Genomic DNA, 18557 nt, shown 5'->3' with positions numbered 1-18557 from the left:
GCCACCGTGTTGACGAAACTTTGACAACACCATTGGCTTGTTTATTGAGTCTCCTAAGCTCCGAAATCAACGGGTAAAGCCCTCGAACACATCTACCTCAATAGAGAACCTTCTTCGTGGCCTGGTCCTTGATCAAAAAGAAATAAGGATGAAATTCGAGGAAAACATGATTATCAAGGGCAATTCTGTGAACAGAGAGGAGACTTTTGGCAGCACTAGGGACATGCAAGATTTTTGTTAAGATGAATTGGACGGTGAGGGGTACGAAACGTAGAATGACCAATGTGACAAATCTGCATACCTTCTCCACTTGTCGTGTGGATGTGATCTTTGCCACGATATTTGTCTTTCATCGTGACCTTCTCAAGTTCGTTGGTGATGTGATTGGTGGCGCCGCTATCAACGTACCAATTTGTGTCGATGCCGTAGGATCCATCAGCCGCGGCAACCACTTTTTCTTCATCTTGGGAGTCCTCGTCATCTTCATCATAACGGTACCAGCAATCCTTCGCGGTGTGCCCTGGATTACCGCAAATTTGGCAGCGAGGCAGCTCCAGTCGGGCCCGAGGTGGACCGCCGCCACGACGACCGCGAGATGCACCAGAGCGGCTATGGCCGCCGCCGCTGTTGCCGCCACCACCGTGTCCGCCAGATCGCCCCTTGGCGTGAGAGGAGCTACGGCCACGTGATCCACCACCATGGCCACGCACCGCGGCGTTGGCGGAGGAGCGGAAGCCGCCGCTGCCCGAGTGATTGAACTGGGCCATGCGCTGGTCGAAGTTACTGAGCATGGCATAGAGCTCGTCGAGGGAGACCGGCGTGACGCGTGCGTCGAGGGCGGAGACGAGGGGCTGGTAGTCGACGTCGAGGCCGTGGATGATGTAGGAGATGAGTTCGTCGTCTTGGATGGCCTTCCCTGCAGCGGCAAGCTCATCGGCGAGGCCACGGAGAGAGGCGAAGTAGGCGGAAACCGTCTGGTTGCCCTTCTGCGCATTGATGAGCGCCGTCCTGATATTATTCACGCGGCTCATGGACTGCGAGGAAAACATACCTGCCACCGCTGTCCAGAGCGCGTGCGCCGTGGTGACCGTGGTCATCGCGATCAGTACCTCCTTGGAGAGGGTGCTGAGCAGGTAGCCCAGCACCTGTTGATCCTCCCGGACCCAGATTGGGTGGAGAGGGTTGGGCTCAGTGCCTTCTTTGCCATCCTTGTCCTTGGTGACATGAAGCCTGGCCGGCTCCGGTGTGGTGCCGTCGACATAGCCGAAGACGCCGGCGCCGTGCAGATGAGGAGTGACCTGCGTGCGCCAGAGCACGTAGTTCGTGCGTGTTAGCTTCTCGGTGACCTGCCCATTGAGGGTGGTCTGGGAAGCACCGGAGGAGGAGGAGGAAGACATGGCTAGGCTCGGTAGATGGGATCTCAGTAGATGGAAAGAGATGGGGCTCTGATTACTATGTGCGAACTAGCGGAACGTCTTGCCTTCTCAGGCCGATGGCTTCGTGTTATATAGATGGGGCACACCTCCCATAACAGCGCATACATTTGGTTGAGATTACATTCTTGGAGATAAAGAAAGGAGGTAGAGATAAGAGATACAAGAGATAAACATTATACTCTAACTACCTAACCAGATACGCCTCATGGAGATATCTGCCAGCCATGTAGATATTGATGTGTTTAACACTTTGTTCCAAAGATATATTAGTGTCTGAATTTAGTGTAAAGCACTGAATGAGAGGGGGCTTTCACGCAAAAAAAAAAAGCAAGAATGAGAGGGCGTTGAGATTTTTTTTTAATTTCCAGATGTTTGTTTTCTCCATAAGCGGCTAGACAAGCGCGTACCATTGTGGATGCTCTAAGATAGCTTCAAACATCATGCAGTATCGTGAACAAACGCATGGCAAGTGTGTTTATTCTAATGAGGTTAATTTCTTTATGCATAGGTTGACAGGTTGTAGTCCACACGAGGGGGCTTGTGCTCTGCTTCTTCATTCTCGTTTCACTCCCTCAAGGAACAATGTTCTTTGCTTTTGGGAAGGGCCGTTGATGAACTGCATTCCTCGGCATGGTTCAAGTTGTATATTGTTAATTTCAGTAAAGATCCAGTGCCCACATTGTGTACTCTGTCACTGTGAGCTGTAAGTACCATCATGCCATGATGCCAATGGCAAGACAGACCAGAGCTTAAAAGTTTTCTGATCGGATTAGGTTTTACACAATTTACAGAAGGCGTCCAGAGGAATATTGAACAGGCTCATAATCTCTTGTTGTGCTAACATTTTGCACATACCGTATACATAAATGGCAAGCTACTTCGATTTATTGGGTGCACTATCGTGGTGTCTTGAATCCGAGATCAAGACGACAATACTGGTTACAACCTTGGAGCAGGGTAGCCTCAACCCTCGAGACAGGTTGTAATGTTTCAGACACATTCAGAGAAGTCGATGACTTCACTGGTTGATAGGCAGCTCGTTCTCCTTCCAAGCAGAATACCCTCCGGCGATGTCGGTCACACCAGTGTAACCCTGAAAAATGTTACAAACACACATGAGAGAGAGCAGTTTACGAAGCATCAGCGATGATGAGATGGATTGCCATTGACGTGCTTACGGCGGAGCAGAGTTCGGCTGCTGCCATGAGAGACCTCCTGCCACTTTGGCATCCCTGGAGTTAAGTTTTGAGAATGTAAGGAGGATATGACAACTCAAACGAAAACAAAAAAATGGGGCGTGTTTTGGATGTGTGGAAGACGTACGATGATGATCTCGTCCTCCCTCCTGAATATCGCCGACACTTGCTCTAGAAAACCCGAGTTTTTCGCCATCCCTGTGAATGGAAATTTAAATTGTGTCAGCAGAGAAGGTAAACTTCATTTGGAAGGACATGCCCGCATCACTCTGAAACCACTTGGGGTTTAGATGTAGTAGTGAATAGTGATAGAAAGAAAAGAAGGAATTGCATTTCTGAAATGGGTTCGATAACATTAGACAATTATTCATTCATCCGGGTCCGTAAAAGGCTCCTCAGAATGGTCCCAAGCAACGATAAACAAAACCCAGTGGCGGCCATTGGCAACGCCAAGAGAGACACCAGAATTCACGTGCATTCACGTGTAGGTTCAGATTTATACACCTGCCCTGATTTGTCTGATTTGTCAGTGAGGATGTTCATATTCTGAAACCAAAAATGCTAGACATACGGGTTTCTTTTACTAGAATTTACAGACCAACTCTTCTCCCCTCACTAATCTCTCCCCCCCCTGATTTTCAGGGTGGGGCCCGCCTCATCTAATTACCAATTGAAACAGCCCACCTCAGCTTTGCCTGTAAACGTCCCGTTGAGCTTCCGTATGTCTAGCATTGCCGTTCTGAAACACCTCTGGACGAAAAATACAATACCTTTTCACATTGGACTAGATGATTTAACTATAACTGATGTTGGTAACATTGGTCCCATATAGTATTTCTTTCTATGATCACAAGAGGGAGCTTCACTGAGTGAAGTGGGTTTGTTTAATTACCTGAGCCGGTGCTGTGCATGTAGGGGATGTTCACCGCTCCCGCCGGATGACCGCCGCCGAACTCGCCCTCCGTTCTGCAGAGACAAGACATCAGCAAAACAGGTTTCCGATCGATGCAATACAATTTGCAGAGTCCAAAGTGCAAAGGCAGAGGCAGAGGATTAAGCAGGTGATTGTGTGGTTAAGTGGTTCGTCGTCGTGTGCTAAAATGTTTACCTGACATCAAGGTAGCGGTGGCCGGCCAGCTGCAGCTCGTAGGCGACGCGCACCGGCACCGACGGCGGCACGGCGGCCACCTCCGCACCCGCTTCCTTGGGGCCCAACGCCGCCCCCGTGCCGTATCTGGAGCGAGATGAAGGAACAAGCGTGTAAGTACACAGATAAAACCCTGTCATTCGACCGGTCCCACCCGATCGATCACCCTGACCGACCTGACGGAGCCGAGCATCCTCCCGGCGGCGCGCACCGGCCTCGCTCCCGCGGCGCCGTGCCGCCGCAGCCTGCAGGTCAGATTTGAGACAGAGCATGAAGCAGATCGGAGCCGAAAGGATCCAGGATCCGTTGTATAGACACTTACCTGCAGGTGGTGATGGCGAGGGGCGTGGGGTTGGCCAGGAGGCGCGCGGGGACGGAGACGCAGCGGGCGAGGAAGCAGGCCGACGCCATTTTATCTCTCGATCGTCTCGGTCGCGGCGTTCGTATGGATCGATGTGTTCTCCTCCTCCTTGTTCCTCTTCTTGTTCTTGGGGACTCCGGAGCCGGGCTGGGCACAATAAGCGGAAGGAAGGAAGGAAGGCAGGAGGGTTTCCAAATGAAGTTATACTTGGGCGCCTATTTATTCGAGATTGGAGAAATCAATGGTACGTTTTGCCTGCTAGCTACTCCCTTCGTTTTAAAATAGATGACCCAACTTTGTATTATAACAATAACAGAAGGGAAACCACGTGTTTTCTTGTCCCATCCAACGTTAACCTTGCACTTGCACATGGTTTGGGGAGACAGTTATACTACCGAGCTACTTGGTTTATGACGATGGTTGGTAGCAAGCGGGAAGAAAGCTGCACCTAAAGTAGTCCTGAACATGTCCTGGCCGAGGTGGATGACCGTGACTGGCTCGATCCGCATGACCGATTTCGAAAAACCAACGAATTCAAAAAAATTCCAGAACATTTTAAAATTTGTGAACTTTCTCGAAATCAGTGACGAACGAGCGAGCAGACGAACGAGCCAACAGGTAAATGCTATTGGGCCGATCCGCGCGAGCACCGGCGCGATTCAGAGAGCCTGGAGCACTGTATCTCTAGGAGAAAACTTGTGTGTCTACGCCGTCCCCTCCTGCTCTAGCGGCACTGATGACGGGAGGTTCCATCTTCTCCTTACCCTCCTCTTTCCTGCGAGAGCGAGAGCACCCTCACCTTCTCCTCCAACCCTCCCCTCCATATCAGGCCGGTCTCCGTCCCATCTGAATCCCGACGACCATGGCGGCAGGAGCTTCTCCTCAATTGTACTCCTCTACGCCCTTACTTGCGGTCACGGCGTCTTCTTGCCCTATCGGTGGCCCTAGGTACACCTCTCAAGGATTGATAAACCTTAAGTCATCACTTGAGAAAAAATTGTTGTTGTCCTATAAAACTCTGCGTTTAGAGGCCGAACAGAGTCTATAAGAATAAAATCATGTAGTAGACATCATGCTTCTCGTGAAAGCATAGACTATGGTTGTTCCTTTTTCGAGGAAGCACAGATGTGCTTTTCCCTTTCGCGTAGAAGCGCATGAAGTGATTTTTCCTCTTTTTTTTAAAGTAGAGTTGTGCACTTGTGCTTCTCATGAAAAAACATTGCTTCCCGGAAAAACCCCCGCCAAAACCTAGGGAAACCAAGCAAAAACCAAAAGGCCAAAAAAAAAACCTGAAAACACGTGCACAAAAGAAAAATACCAAAAGCCCCGAGGGTGTGCCCAGCACATGACACGTGGTGGCTGCTGGGTGCACCACTTGGCGCGCTCCCAGACAAAGAAAGTGAACTCCGCGGGAGCTCTTCAAAGGATACCCCTTAATTAGTTGTGCCCATAAAACAAAAATTATGCTCGGCTAGGATGTCTAAAGGATTTCCGGCCTACTATGCAATGTCTTATACAAGATAGTCTCCAAGTGTCTTGTAAACCTATTGAGGCCACTGCTGGATGGTATTATTTCTGAGTTCCATTGTGGTTTTGTACATGGCCGCCTCATACTAGATGACGCCATTGTGGCGCTCGAATGTTTGCATTATCAACAACACGAAAGAAACCACGATTAGTTGTGCTTATAAACTTGATCTTTCCAAGCCTATGATCGGGTCGACTTGTAGAAAGCAATGCTGAAGGCGGAATTCTCTAATGAACGGGTGAAGTGGATCATGCAATGTGATACAACAATCAATTTCTTGCCATATTTCAGTCAAAAATTATTGGACTGCCTGGCACCGTCACGGGGACTTCGACAAGGTGATACATTGGGCCAGCCCAATTTTGTCTATTCTTGGTTACATCTAGTTTCGATCGAGACGCTTGTGTTCTCTCTGGTTCCTTTGATTTTTTTTTCATTTTTCTGTTTTACTTCAGCTTTCTTTTAGTTTTTAACTGGTTTTCTTTGTTTCTTTCTTTGTTTTCAACCGGTTTTTATATTTCTATCTCAGTTTTCATGATTTCCCCTTCTTTATGTTTTTCTTCAGTTTTTTGTTTCTTTTCTGGGTTTTCTACAATTATTTTTTTATTTTCTTTGTTTTCTTTTCTTTCTTGCAATGGTTTTTCTTCTGTTTTTTTCTTCGGTTTGCTTTTGTTTGTTTTGTGGTATTTTCTTCATTATACTACATTTTATTTGTTTTTATTGGTTTATTTTGTTCTATTTATGTTTCTTTGTCGGTTTTCATCATTTTTCATTTCTCATCAAGACATGTCTAGTTTTTCAGGGCAGAGTGTACATTTTCAGTGCACACATGAATTATTTTTTATACATGTTGTACATTTCACAAATAGATGATGTACTTTTTTAAAAAATAGATCTTATTAACATGTATTAGAATACATCATCAACACTCTTTCAAATACACACTGAATATTTGTCTCTTCTGTTTTTATTTGGTTTTCTTATTTCTTCTCCTGTTTTCTGTTATTCATCGTTATGCTTCATTTTTTTCTTTCGTGTTTCTTTGGTTTATCTTTTTTTTCTTTCATGGTTTTCATCGGTTATTCTTTTCTTTCGCATTTTTATTTTTTTATTTTTTTGTTTCTTTCTTGGTTTTCAATGATTTTTTAATTTTCCCATGTTCCTTAGGAACACTTAGTATAACACATGGTCAACATTTTTTAATACATAGTCAACATTTTTCTATACACATTTAACATTTTTCACATACTTGTTTAATTTTTTTTCAAATGCTTGTTTACTATTTCCTAAATACATGATTAATGTTTTACACACACATTGCATATTTTTTCCCATAAGTTGAGAAACATTTTCCGTATACATTAAAATTTTCCAAATGCTTGGTTAACATTTTTTGAATACATCATCAACATTTTTTCTATACACATTTTTAACATTTTTCAAATACAAGCTTAACGGTTTTAATACATGGTCAATAATCTTTGTATACACATTTTTAAAATTTTGAATGCTTTATTAACAAGTTTCCAATACTAGTTTGAGATTTTTCTTACATGCTCAACATTTTTTCTATACACATTTAACATTTTTCAAACACTTGCTTAACATTTTTCTATTACTGGTTTTACATTTTTCAATTGCTTCACTAACATGATTTTTACATACATGATCAACTTTTCACACATATTGTACTCCCTCGGATCCATATTACTTGTCGCTCAAATAGATGTATCTGGCATTAGAATACGTCATGATACATCCGTTTGAGCAACAAATAATATGGATAGGAGAGAGTATGTTTTTTATACACGAGAAAACATTTTATTTATACACATTTAACATTTTTCAAATGCTTATTTATTTTGTATTCTAATGGTTGTGTCAAGTGTTTTCTTAATATGTTTTTTAGAAAATTTAGAAGTATAAACAAAAATTAAAAAAAGAACGAAAAAATGTTTATGTCACAGGTTGTTTGTTCCTATTTTCCTTTCCTTTTTTTTGGGTTCCCTTTTTCCTTTTTCATATTTTTCAAATGCGTGAACTATTTTCAAATTTAGATTTTTTTTTCATTCATAATCTTTTCTCAATTTTGTCAACTTTTTTAATTCACTGTTTTTTCAAATGTGTGAACTTTATCAAAATCCGCGTTTCTCTTTTTATTTTCACATCACTTTTCAAATTCATGATTTTTTAACATATAAGAAACTTTTAAAATTTTGTGGACCTTTTATTCAAATGATGTGAACTTCTTAAACTCTCATACCATTTTTGAAAATATGTGAACTTTTGTAAAAATAATCAGAAATTTTTCCAAATATGTGCTTTTTCTTAAAAACAATTATGAACTTCTTCAAATTTATTTTTTAGGGTTATTTTATTTAAAAGTCAACGGTCCAGCAGTCAGGAGCACCAGCGCACCGATCCAATAGTCTCGACATATGTTGATATACTCAATATCCTCTATCAAGACTTGTTTAGACATGTATGCTCTAGAGCGCTCTATCAAGATATTGAAATATAATAACATGGACATGAAAACATATAAATATACTACAGCAGATCTAAGACCCCACATTACTCTTCAAAGTACTATGCAATTTTGTTATTATTTATCTACCTAAGATAGATTCGTTAAGTCGAAGCTTTTACGGGCACTATCTCCTTCTAAATCTTATGAAAAAATAATATAACATTTCTGGAAAAACATTATAGCACAAAATTCACAAACTTATATTTAATTTAGGTCCAATATTTTGCAAAAACAGATGTCAAAAGAGGTTACAAAACATCATACCACAAAATTCACAAACTTATTTATGTGCCTTACCCTGCTAGCATAACAAAATATTAGTACTAACATATTATTATTATTAGCTTTATAGTAAAAAAGTTTGATATAAATAAGTATGCATTTTTATTGTTAACTTACCCCAGTAAATTGACATTTTACATATTATTTTTTTATGTGATGGGAATGTGATGTGCATACTCAGTCACCCTATATATACCCCATTTCGGTATTGTTATTTGCTACAAAATAGTCACGACATTTATCAAGCAGCAGCAAAGTAGTCTTCAAACTCAGTGAACAAGCACAAAGGATACATGGCATTATGGGGGACTAATGCACTAGCTAAGGCCAAGATTCACATGTGGAGGCTTATTCGGAATGGTTTAGCAGTGGGAGCGGAGCTGTTTCATCAACAGATAAAACCGGGTGTTTTTGTGTTGAATGTGGCCGAGAGGAAACCATTGTTCATCGGTTTTGGGCCTGTCAACATTCAGTGCAGTTTTGGCAGCTGATGCGGTCGGAATTGGGAGTTTCAGTGGCGATCCCACTAGGTTCAATGGTCTCCCAGAGCGCCTTGGTTTCCTGGTTACTGGGCTGGTTCGCCGGGGCATCGGAAGACGAGCGGGAGGTGCCGGTACAGGTGGCATATGGCCTCTGGCTTGCACGTAATGATGCGTGGTATGGGAAGAAGATCATGCCCCCACATGAAATCATGGCTTCTGTGAGAGTGCATGTCGGCGAATGGAAGCTACTGCATGCAGCGAGGGCGCGACAACCAGTGCCCATGATCATCCAAAAATGGGAACCCCCTAACAAGGGATGGACCAAGGTCTGACCGTGCTATCTCAAAATATGGAGAGAAGGGGGGAGGCGGTGCAGTGCTTCGAGATCACAACGCCGCCTTCATGGCCGGAGAATGCCGTTATTATATACCATATATTGTCGATCCTGAAGTGATCGAAGTGCTGGCTTGCAATCGGTCTATTCAGCTAGCTATTGAGCTCAATGTTGAGCACCTCAATGTTGAGATGGACAGCAGCTCTGTGGTGCAAATGATCAAGCAAGGTTCAAGGAACGTGTCCGCTGTAGGGCCGTGGGTAAGCGAAATCAAGGAGATGCTCAACTCGAGGCAGGAGTTCAAGGTGTTGGGTTTGTCGTATTGGGAATGGAGCCGCACATAAGTTAGCGCGTGTAGGCGTAGGAGAAGAGCGATGTCAGACTTGGGTGGGCTCCCCACCAGATTTTATTTTGGATGTAATTCGGACGAGATTCCAGGTTTAGTTTAGTTTAATAAAGCGGCAAATTTCCCCTAAAAAAGTCCATTTACCAAGCAGCAGCAAAGTAGTAGTATACTATATGGAATCTACTCGCTGAATGCTTTAGATACCTGCCTCCCTTGAAGATAGGAAAAAAGAGAAGATGGATAACGAATATTCAATTCTGAGCCTGAGCTTAGCTGATCTCGAAATCATGCTCGTCCAGTAGCATATGGATCAGTGCCAGTCGTTGTATTCCTGTCTGTATAGCAGATGTATCGATGGAAAAATAGGCTGCGCGTGGGCGCATTAACTGCACCGATGGAAGGTAAGGTCAGAGGCGGAACAACAAAACCATGCACGGCTCAGAGATTCTCGTGCACCAGGCTGAGCCGTCTCCGTGTGTCAGCCACTTCAACGGCTACCCGACCTGCCCGTCTCTGAAATCAATCAGACTTGCTCCGCTGAATCATCCTCCCTTAGTCTTTTGTTCACTCCATTAAGATGTAACTAGCCTATTTGCGCGCGGCGGCACGCCACGCCTGTGAGAGTGAAAGCACGTTTAAAGATGCATTAGTTTTTCTTTTTGAAATTTGAGAGAAAGTATGGTTAATTTTGGTACATCTTGTCGTGTGTTGATTTCAGCAGCGACGTAGAAAAAACAGAACTTGCATTTGCCTCATAAAGTACACAAAGGTTACAGTGTCAAGGAGGTATTTATTCCTCATAGTGCTAGCATGAAAATGTGTTGCCAACACCTTATTAAGATGCACTCAAAGTACCAACTCGGAAACGGTGGATTCTTTGGTATACAACTTTTTTAATACATGTCAAAATAGTTACATCATACAACTACCCACTAAGAAAGCAAAAGGTGATATGCATACTGAAACAAAAGAGTAAGACGTCCTATAGACGACAGATTATTTCTTTGTAAACTACATTCCTGGTTTCAGAAGTGGAACAACCATTACCATCCTCTATAAGAAACTTAAGTCCATTCCGAGAGGTAACACGGGACACGGCAACGTACAGTTGACCATGAGAAAAACGGGCTCTCGAAGATAGACACAAACTTTCGATAGTGTTTGACCTTGGCTCTTGTTGATTGTCATCGCATAACACAGTCGAACCTTCTCAATGTGAATGGCCATTTGCACCCTGTCGAATTAAGAACTATCCACGGAATGCACACACGTTGACCCTTGGTTGTACCAGTAATAATTTCTCCTTCCAATACTTTGTCACCTAATCGGGTGATAATCAATAGCGTACTATTACACATGCCCAATGACTGGTTAATATTCCGAAGAAGCATGACAGCAGCACCAACTTTAAGTCCAATTTTGTGTCGTGGAAAATTGTTGATAACTATAGAATTCAATAATTCAGGCGGATAAAATAACTCCATTTCATCAATGGGATCTGTAGATTTTGATATTGAATCACAACTTAAATAATCAGTGCAATCTCCTGGAACACGGCCGAAAACTACATCGTTTAGTTCATCCACAACATTATTGGTGGGACATACAATAGCACGTTGTAATAAATAATCACCATTATCATAATTCAAGTGGAAATCATCATATATATTGTCAACAGCAGCATGCATATGATCTCCCATGGGGTTTAACACCAAATCCTCAGGAATGGAAATCCAAGACAGTGTAGTCTCATCATTCTTACAATGCATAGCAATGGAGCCATTACCAATATTTTGCACCCAATCAGTAAAATCTGCTAACTCAGCACGTTCATCTCGGCACAAATTCGGATTTGATAGCCGCATATTGATATGCAACTTGAAAACTTTCATATGAGCCCATAACGGCGAGCTCATCAGTGAGGCACCAATAATGGCGTCTCTTGTTCCACCTTCAACGACTGGTAAAATTTGTCTAAAATCACCACCGAATAAAAATGTCTTTCCTCCGAATGGTAACAACCGATTTTCTTCATTCTCAGCTGAAAGAACATCCCTCAATGTTCTATCCAAAGCTTCAAAACAACAACGATGAGTCATTGGAGCTTCATCCCATAGAATAAGACATGCCCTCTGGCATAACCCGGCCAACATAAAACTTCTTGATATACCACATTGACTCTGTTCATGAACGTCAAGTGGAATTGTAAACCTTGAGTGTCCAGTTCAGCCACCTGGTAATAGAAGAGATGCCACTCCAGATGAGGCAACGACGAGCACTATTTGCTTTTCAGACCTAAGGGTAACAATAATTGAATTACAAAGCAAAGTTTTCCCAATGCCACCATGTCCAGAAACAAAAAATACTCCTCCTTTGTTTGCATGAACAACACCCAATATTTCAAAGTATATATTTCTTTGTTCATCATTCAATTTTTGATACAGTGATTCTGATTCTATAGCCAACTTAGCTGCATCATAGCTTAACTCTTCAAGAATCAACCTGTTTAAGCATTCATTCTTGATAGGTATCTTGCGTGATGTTAAGTTGAAAGAAGAAAGGTACGATCCATTTTTAATAAACATAGAAGATAACTCACAAAGGAGTTGATCTTGTGGAGAATCTTCCGGCACTTTATACCTAGGATTATCCAAAGTTCTAGACAGCCTAAGTGATATATCTTCGGCCATACTTGGCCAAAACCGATCGAAAAAAGAGCACGACCATTTCCAACTTCACAGTGAAGAAGAATGGTCATAAAAAGATGCCTCAACTGAAATGCACTTGCCCATATGATAGCTTCATCAAATAACTTAAACCATTCGTTGTCGTCACCTACTAATCCTCTGGATTGACATGCTTCCTTAAAAGTATCATAAAGTCGACCATTGTGTGTTCTCAAATCCTCATAGCAAGTAGCACCAAGAACAACCATGAGCAACATCCGAAGAAAGAACAATTCACCGGTACCAGGATGTACATGATAAATACGACCTATCTTGCTGCCAAGCTTTTTTGTTGTTTTCTCTTTGTCCATAGCTTGTTGCTAGCATTCCAAACCCATTGAGTTGGAAATTCCAAATACGTAAGCGATCTAGCAGACCTGTGCTTATGATTTGCAACAAACCATTCAGTCAGCATTGTCTTCAAAGCAGATGGATTATTTAATACTCCATCAAGATTGGCTTCCTCACTGAAAATAACTCTGTTCATATTAGGAAGATGAACAACTAATCTCTCAACTGAAGGCGGTCGTCCATGAATATCATAGGCAAACATTCTCCAAAGAGCTTCACATGCAGATAGGTACCTTGGCACAAGAGTAACAAAAACAATTTTAACAACTCAATATACATAAAATAAAAAACACAAATAAAAGAAAATATAACAAAAGTTAATTGCACAAAAAAGTAAAATATCAATACGAACCTGCATTTGATGTAATCGTCAATCTCATTTCTACCAGTAGGAAATGGAACAGTAAAAACACCTCTTCGTTCATTGATGGTTTCAATACACATTCGTACAACATCATGCCCCTTTGTAAGATACTTGAACAAATATTTTAAAAGATTTGTTTTGTTGCACCATTCAACATTTATATGAGCTTCAAAATGTTTAAGCAGCTTCATATTATAGGGAACAACCCACTCATTTCCAAGCTGTAGAGTGCCCTTCTTTCTGAGCACATAACGACCATCGTGGCGACGACGGTAAACAGAAAATCCGACGTCATCAACCATTGTTTCATCACTAAAAGGTTTTGGAAACCTCTTGGAACAACTATTATTCTTCATGCATGCACATTTATCATTGTGCACTCCACATGGACCATGTACCATAAATTCGTCCACAAGAGCATATCCAAGAGGATCCACCAAAGGGTCTGGTAATTCAGCACAAATTAGCTCATTGATAAAAGATGGAGAAGGATCCTTGGTACTGGCCTTCAACCAAACTAATGTATGAGTATGAGGAAGACCTCTCTTCTGAAATTCTACAACATACAAATCTACATGAAACAAAATAAATGTATCAAATATTTTGCTGAAAAAACAGAATCCAAGTCATGAAGCTAGACAGGATGGCATTAAATATCAAAATAAATAAGTAAAAAGTAAGATTTTAAAAATTAGCATGGAAATGTATCTTACATGCTTGAATAGGACCAAAAAGCGAACCATTTTTCACATCAGTTAGAAATTCGGCAAACTTCATGTTGAAAATGCGTGTAACAATATCAGGTCGATCAGCAGGAACCTGTCCAGGCTCGGAAGCAAAAGCATCAACAATTTCTTGCCACTTTGGATTACATGTGAAAGTGATGAATAAATCTAGAGCACCATATTCACGACAAATAGCCATTCCATCATGATAATTTAAAACCATATACCGACGCCCACCAGTAAAACTTCCATGCAATATAAATTGCACACTAACATTCTTTCCAATAGAACTACCTTCTCCAATTGCATCAGATATTCCCTGGTAAGTCTCAGATCGTAAATTGTCCTGATTCCAAAAATGATACTCCAAACGGTCCGACTCAACACAAGAATAAGCATTGACAGCCACCTGTTGACTGAGTCGCCCACAACTGGTATAAGGATTTGGTTCCCCCTCACGATAATGAAGATAATAACCATAATATTCCAACATAGAAACTTGGCTCCGTAGCACTTTAGAACGCAGAGGCACAATAGCACCAGTATCAGGTGTCTCTTCAAACAGAACACCACATGTATTCACATTGGAAGAATCATCATCGTTGTTGACATATTTAATACCCAAATGATAACTTTTATCCCCATATGGGAAAAGCAAGGGGTATTGTAGAGCCATAAGGTTAGAATTGAGAGAAGATACATGCTCCAACATACCAGCATGTGTCTCTACAACCACATCAAATTTCTTGCGCTCAGGAGTAAGATCACCAACAATCACAGCAGCCACCTCAGAGGCCGTTGAACCAGAAAAACATGTGCCGTGAGGCCCGCTATCATAACGTGTGCCGTGAGGCCCGCCATCATTTCCTAAGAAGCGAATAGAAACCTTTGGCCCATCAGGAGAAGACAAATTTTGGCGAGCAATTCCATATTTGTGTACCAAACGATGATGCCTATTCAACATATCAATGAGGCTCGCTACTATCTTTGGATCAGGCTCAAGAGAACTATCACCTTCACGATCGAACACATTAATTCTACTTTTGACTTCATCAGCTGAATCAACAATATATAGCTGTGCAAACTTAGGGCTTTCATCTTCAGAAGGAATAAGAGGACCGATCCTGTGATAAACGACCCCGTTCATTTTAAATACATATGGACCACCCCCAAAGTTAACACTGTGATCAATTTGAGCACCAAGAGATGTGAAACAAAACATAGAATTATAATGTCTAATCAAGCGCATGAAACGGGCACAAACAAGGCCACCATTGAAACGAAGTAAATCCTTCAACGGACAGGGCCAATAAGCAAACTTTGGCAAAGAAATCTTGACATCTTGGCAGCAACCGGTATAAATAGGCTGTCGAGGATTAGCATCCTTATGACGTGTGGACCCTTCATGAAACCAATAAAATGCCCCACATTTCCGACAGGTAAAACCTGACGCACCATAATAAGACCTCCCCCGTGAAACAACTGGCAAAAGTTATAAATTAGTACATTTAATAAATCGGAACAACCAAGGAGACCCATATAAAAAAATAGAAGCAAACACAAAATATTACCTTTAAGTAAACAAATATACTCCTTAGGAAAAGGCGGCTGCATCGGTCGAACTGTAATAAAAAAACATAAGCATGCTAAAACCACAAAGTAATTAAACATCGTTTACAGATCAGTAGTAGAGAACATTGTAGCAGTAAATGGATACCTTTTTTCTTCCTGATCGAAAATCACGAATCAACTTGCGTTTGCGCCGATTGTACAAAGTATCCAAGCGATCCAAAATAGGTGTGCCTAGGACTAAATATAACAAAAGTATCACTAATGAATCACATGAACAGATATCAAAAATATTTAAAAAACACAAACACCAGTATATAATGAAACAAACCTAAAAGGGTCGGCCTGTCATGAGGACCCATGCTCAACAATGGGACAACACGTGGAGGAACAACTATCAACTCATTGCCAAACTGATGGTCGTGAAGAGTTGAATTTTCAGATGGCGCATCCACAGAAGTGTCAACACACTCACCACCACCTGTTTCAACCACCTGGACACCAATCTCAACAACATCCCTGTCATTCAATTGGCCTGCAAAAAAAAGGAAAAAAGGGAAACTCTGAAAACAGAAGAAAAAAAATACGTACACCAAATAAACAGATCGAAAAGATAACATACCAAAATGAGAATCAGAAATTGGAAGTGATGATACACCATTGGAGAAAGTAAACGAATATACACCTGCAATATAAAACAAACAGAAACACCTAATTATACAAAATCAATGAGAACACAAAAAAGGACACTAAAAACCTAAGTGTAAACCAACCCTGAGTACAATCAACAGGTCGCTTTCCCATACGGATTTCTTGTCGACGGCGACGTGCCTCCCGAGCACACAAAGATGCAAATCCATCTTCTAAAAAAACAACACGTAAATAATTAGTCATCACATCACAATACAACACCTAAGTAGTAGAAAATTACAAAAACAATATAAACAATAATGCAAACCACACACCATTATGAGAAGAAGCAATAGAAGGGAGATCCAATAAAGGGTCAACTGCCCGGTGACCTCGCCGCCGCCCGAACACGGTAGACCGTGGACGCGAACATGAACGATCAGAAACTACCCACACCTCCAGCAGACGAAGCACGTACAGAACCATGAGAACCACCAACGCCAGCGCGACCAATACGACTAGCACCAGAAATCCCACTATGGGTCGTACATGGGCGACCACGATGGCGAGGAGCACGGGCATCACGGCGCACCATCAGAGTAGGAGGGGAGAGCACGATCCAAGAACATGAAACAAACTGATAGCTAATCCCTCTATTTATTGGCCAGCAACCGACCTCAGCAAAAAATATCAAACGGTGTACGCATGAGGGCATGTACATTGGTATAGACGGATGGTGTCTATAGCATCTGTACACATTATCTGTAGACACCATCAAAACTAAACGCATCAATAGGGTGTCTAGTAGGCGGGCTATCAAACTCCAACTGCTCCTAAATATCTGGCACACAAAACATGAGATCTCAGCAGCCCAGGACGTTCGACAGACTCGTACAACGGGGGGAAAGGCCATCTGTAAGCAGCGATTTATGTGGGATTAGATCGTCGGTATTTTTGCAGACAGGCTTGGCCGTTTTACCCTTTCTCTCTCTCCCACGTCAGATATTTTCATATGTGGCAGCTGTTACAGACAGCTGAGTAGATACTGTTGTACATGACCTTTCTCTCTCTCCCACGTCAGATATTTTCATATGTGGCAGCTGTTACAGACAATTGAGTACATACGATTTTTTTGAGTAAAGCAGTGGCAGATGTCCAGGAGACGAGTAGTATTTAACTGGGGAGTTAAGCTTTACTCAAAAAAATCGTATCCTGGACATCTACATGTCTCAATTTTCTGCCCCATCTACGGTCAGCAATACACTAAGGAATTTCACGGCGATCCCCCTTACCACTCAATGCATCTTACGTGCAAAGCACACGTCTGAGAGGGAGTCTTATCGAAGTTTTCACCAAGCACTCACGGCAGTTGCTCAATCAAATAGCCCAAATCTGTACATTTAGAAATTCAGTCAGGCATTTTTTTTTTGCCATAAACACAGCCGTGCAAGCCTTTCACGTTTAGTAAGAGCACAAATCGCAGTAGTTATGACACTGTGAATTCAGATAGAGGGCAATCTCTCCATACAACTTTGCTCGCACGTCCGTAGTTTTAATTAGTCTGCTTAGGTCTCTTGGGTAAAAACTTAACGCAGGCCCATAGCCTATTCACCTACAAACGGGTGTGGGGCATCAACGTAAACGGGCAATTCCACGGAGAAGCACGCGCACAGCCAACGATTTCGTTGTGCAGGAAATACAGGATATCTCCCTTGTTCCCCTTCATGATCACGGCCTCGTATGCAATTTTCTTTCTTATTTAGGTGCTCAGGCTGTACCTGCTGAAAAACACACGACAAACAAATGATTCAGTCACCAACTCGGTTATATATTCATACTTTTCAGACAACCACAAGTTTGCCATATCTTACTTGGGTAAGCATTGAACGAAGGTAAAGACCAGTGAACTCCAGAATGTAGTGCATGACATACACACCGCTATCCTGTACTAGCATGGTGCACGGATTTTAGTGTCAAGGCAGGCATTTTCTTTTTTCCTTTTTCATGATCCACAAAGATGAACTCACCTCATGCATGGTTCGTGCTGCGCCACCAGGGGGTACACAAATGTCCAGCCAGTCGTCTCGACCAACCCTGCACCGAACATGACATTGGACAGGTGGCAGAATCTAAACCGGAACTTCCTCGCTAATGCCTCGTGCTTCCTCTTCATCTCATCTGTCGGACCTGTCTCAGTTGGGTCAAGCACCATCACAACCTTCTTCGCAGTATCGAGAATGTATAATGACCAGCAGTCCATGAAAAGCACTGGGAACATCAACTGGATTTTAATTCAAGGAAAAAACAAGTTAGAATTCAATCACAATGCAGCATACGATTAAGTACGTCTTCAGTTACCCCATCCGACATGCTTACCTTTTTCAGCCAATCAATTTTGTACCCTTCAATTAAAGTTCATCATGATGTTGATATAATCCCAGTCCACTTCATTGTCTGGGAGCATAGTGCGTGCAGGGCCAACCAGTCGCCACCACCTGTCCCCGTTGGCCCCACAGCTTACTAAACCACATTTTCGTTTCTCTTATAATT

At 42.2% G+C, this 18557-nt stretch overlaps 1 protein-coding gene across 1 annotated transcript; it reads right to left on the bottom strand.

Moving 5' to 3' along the window:
- Nucleotides 1-2131: 2131 nt before the first annotated feature.
- Nucleotides 2132-4237, bottom strand: LOC119331571 (thiosulfate sulfurtransferase 16, chloroplastic-like). Its single transcript, XM_037604734.1, has 7 exons — nucleotides 4102-4237; nucleotides 3956-4024; nucleotides 3741-3866; nucleotides 3525-3598; nucleotides 2760-2830; nucleotides 2615-2668; nucleotides 2132-2529 (listed from the first exon to the last, which is right to left on the bottom strand). The coding sequence occupies exons 1-7, from the start codon at nucleotides 4188-4190 to the stop codon at nucleotides 2455-2457; spliced, it is 558 nt and encodes a 185-aa protein (XP_037460631.1). The 5' UTR covers nucleotides 4191-4237; the 3' UTR covers nucleotides 2132-2454.
- Nucleotides 4238-18557: the final 14320 nt, after the last annotated feature.

Source organism: Triticum dicoccoides, chromosome 7A (assembly GCF_002162155.2).
Source record: "Triticum dicoccoides isolate Atlit2015 ecotype Zavitan chromosome 7A, WEW_v2.0, whole genome shotgun sequence".
In the NCBI taxonomy this organism is placed as follows: domain Eukaryota; kingdom Viridiplantae; phylum Streptophyta; class Magnoliopsida; order Poales; family Poaceae; genus Triticum; species Triticum dicoccoides.
Note: the sequence above shows the minus strand (reverse complement) of the source record. Positions and strands in the feature narration are given on the sequence as shown.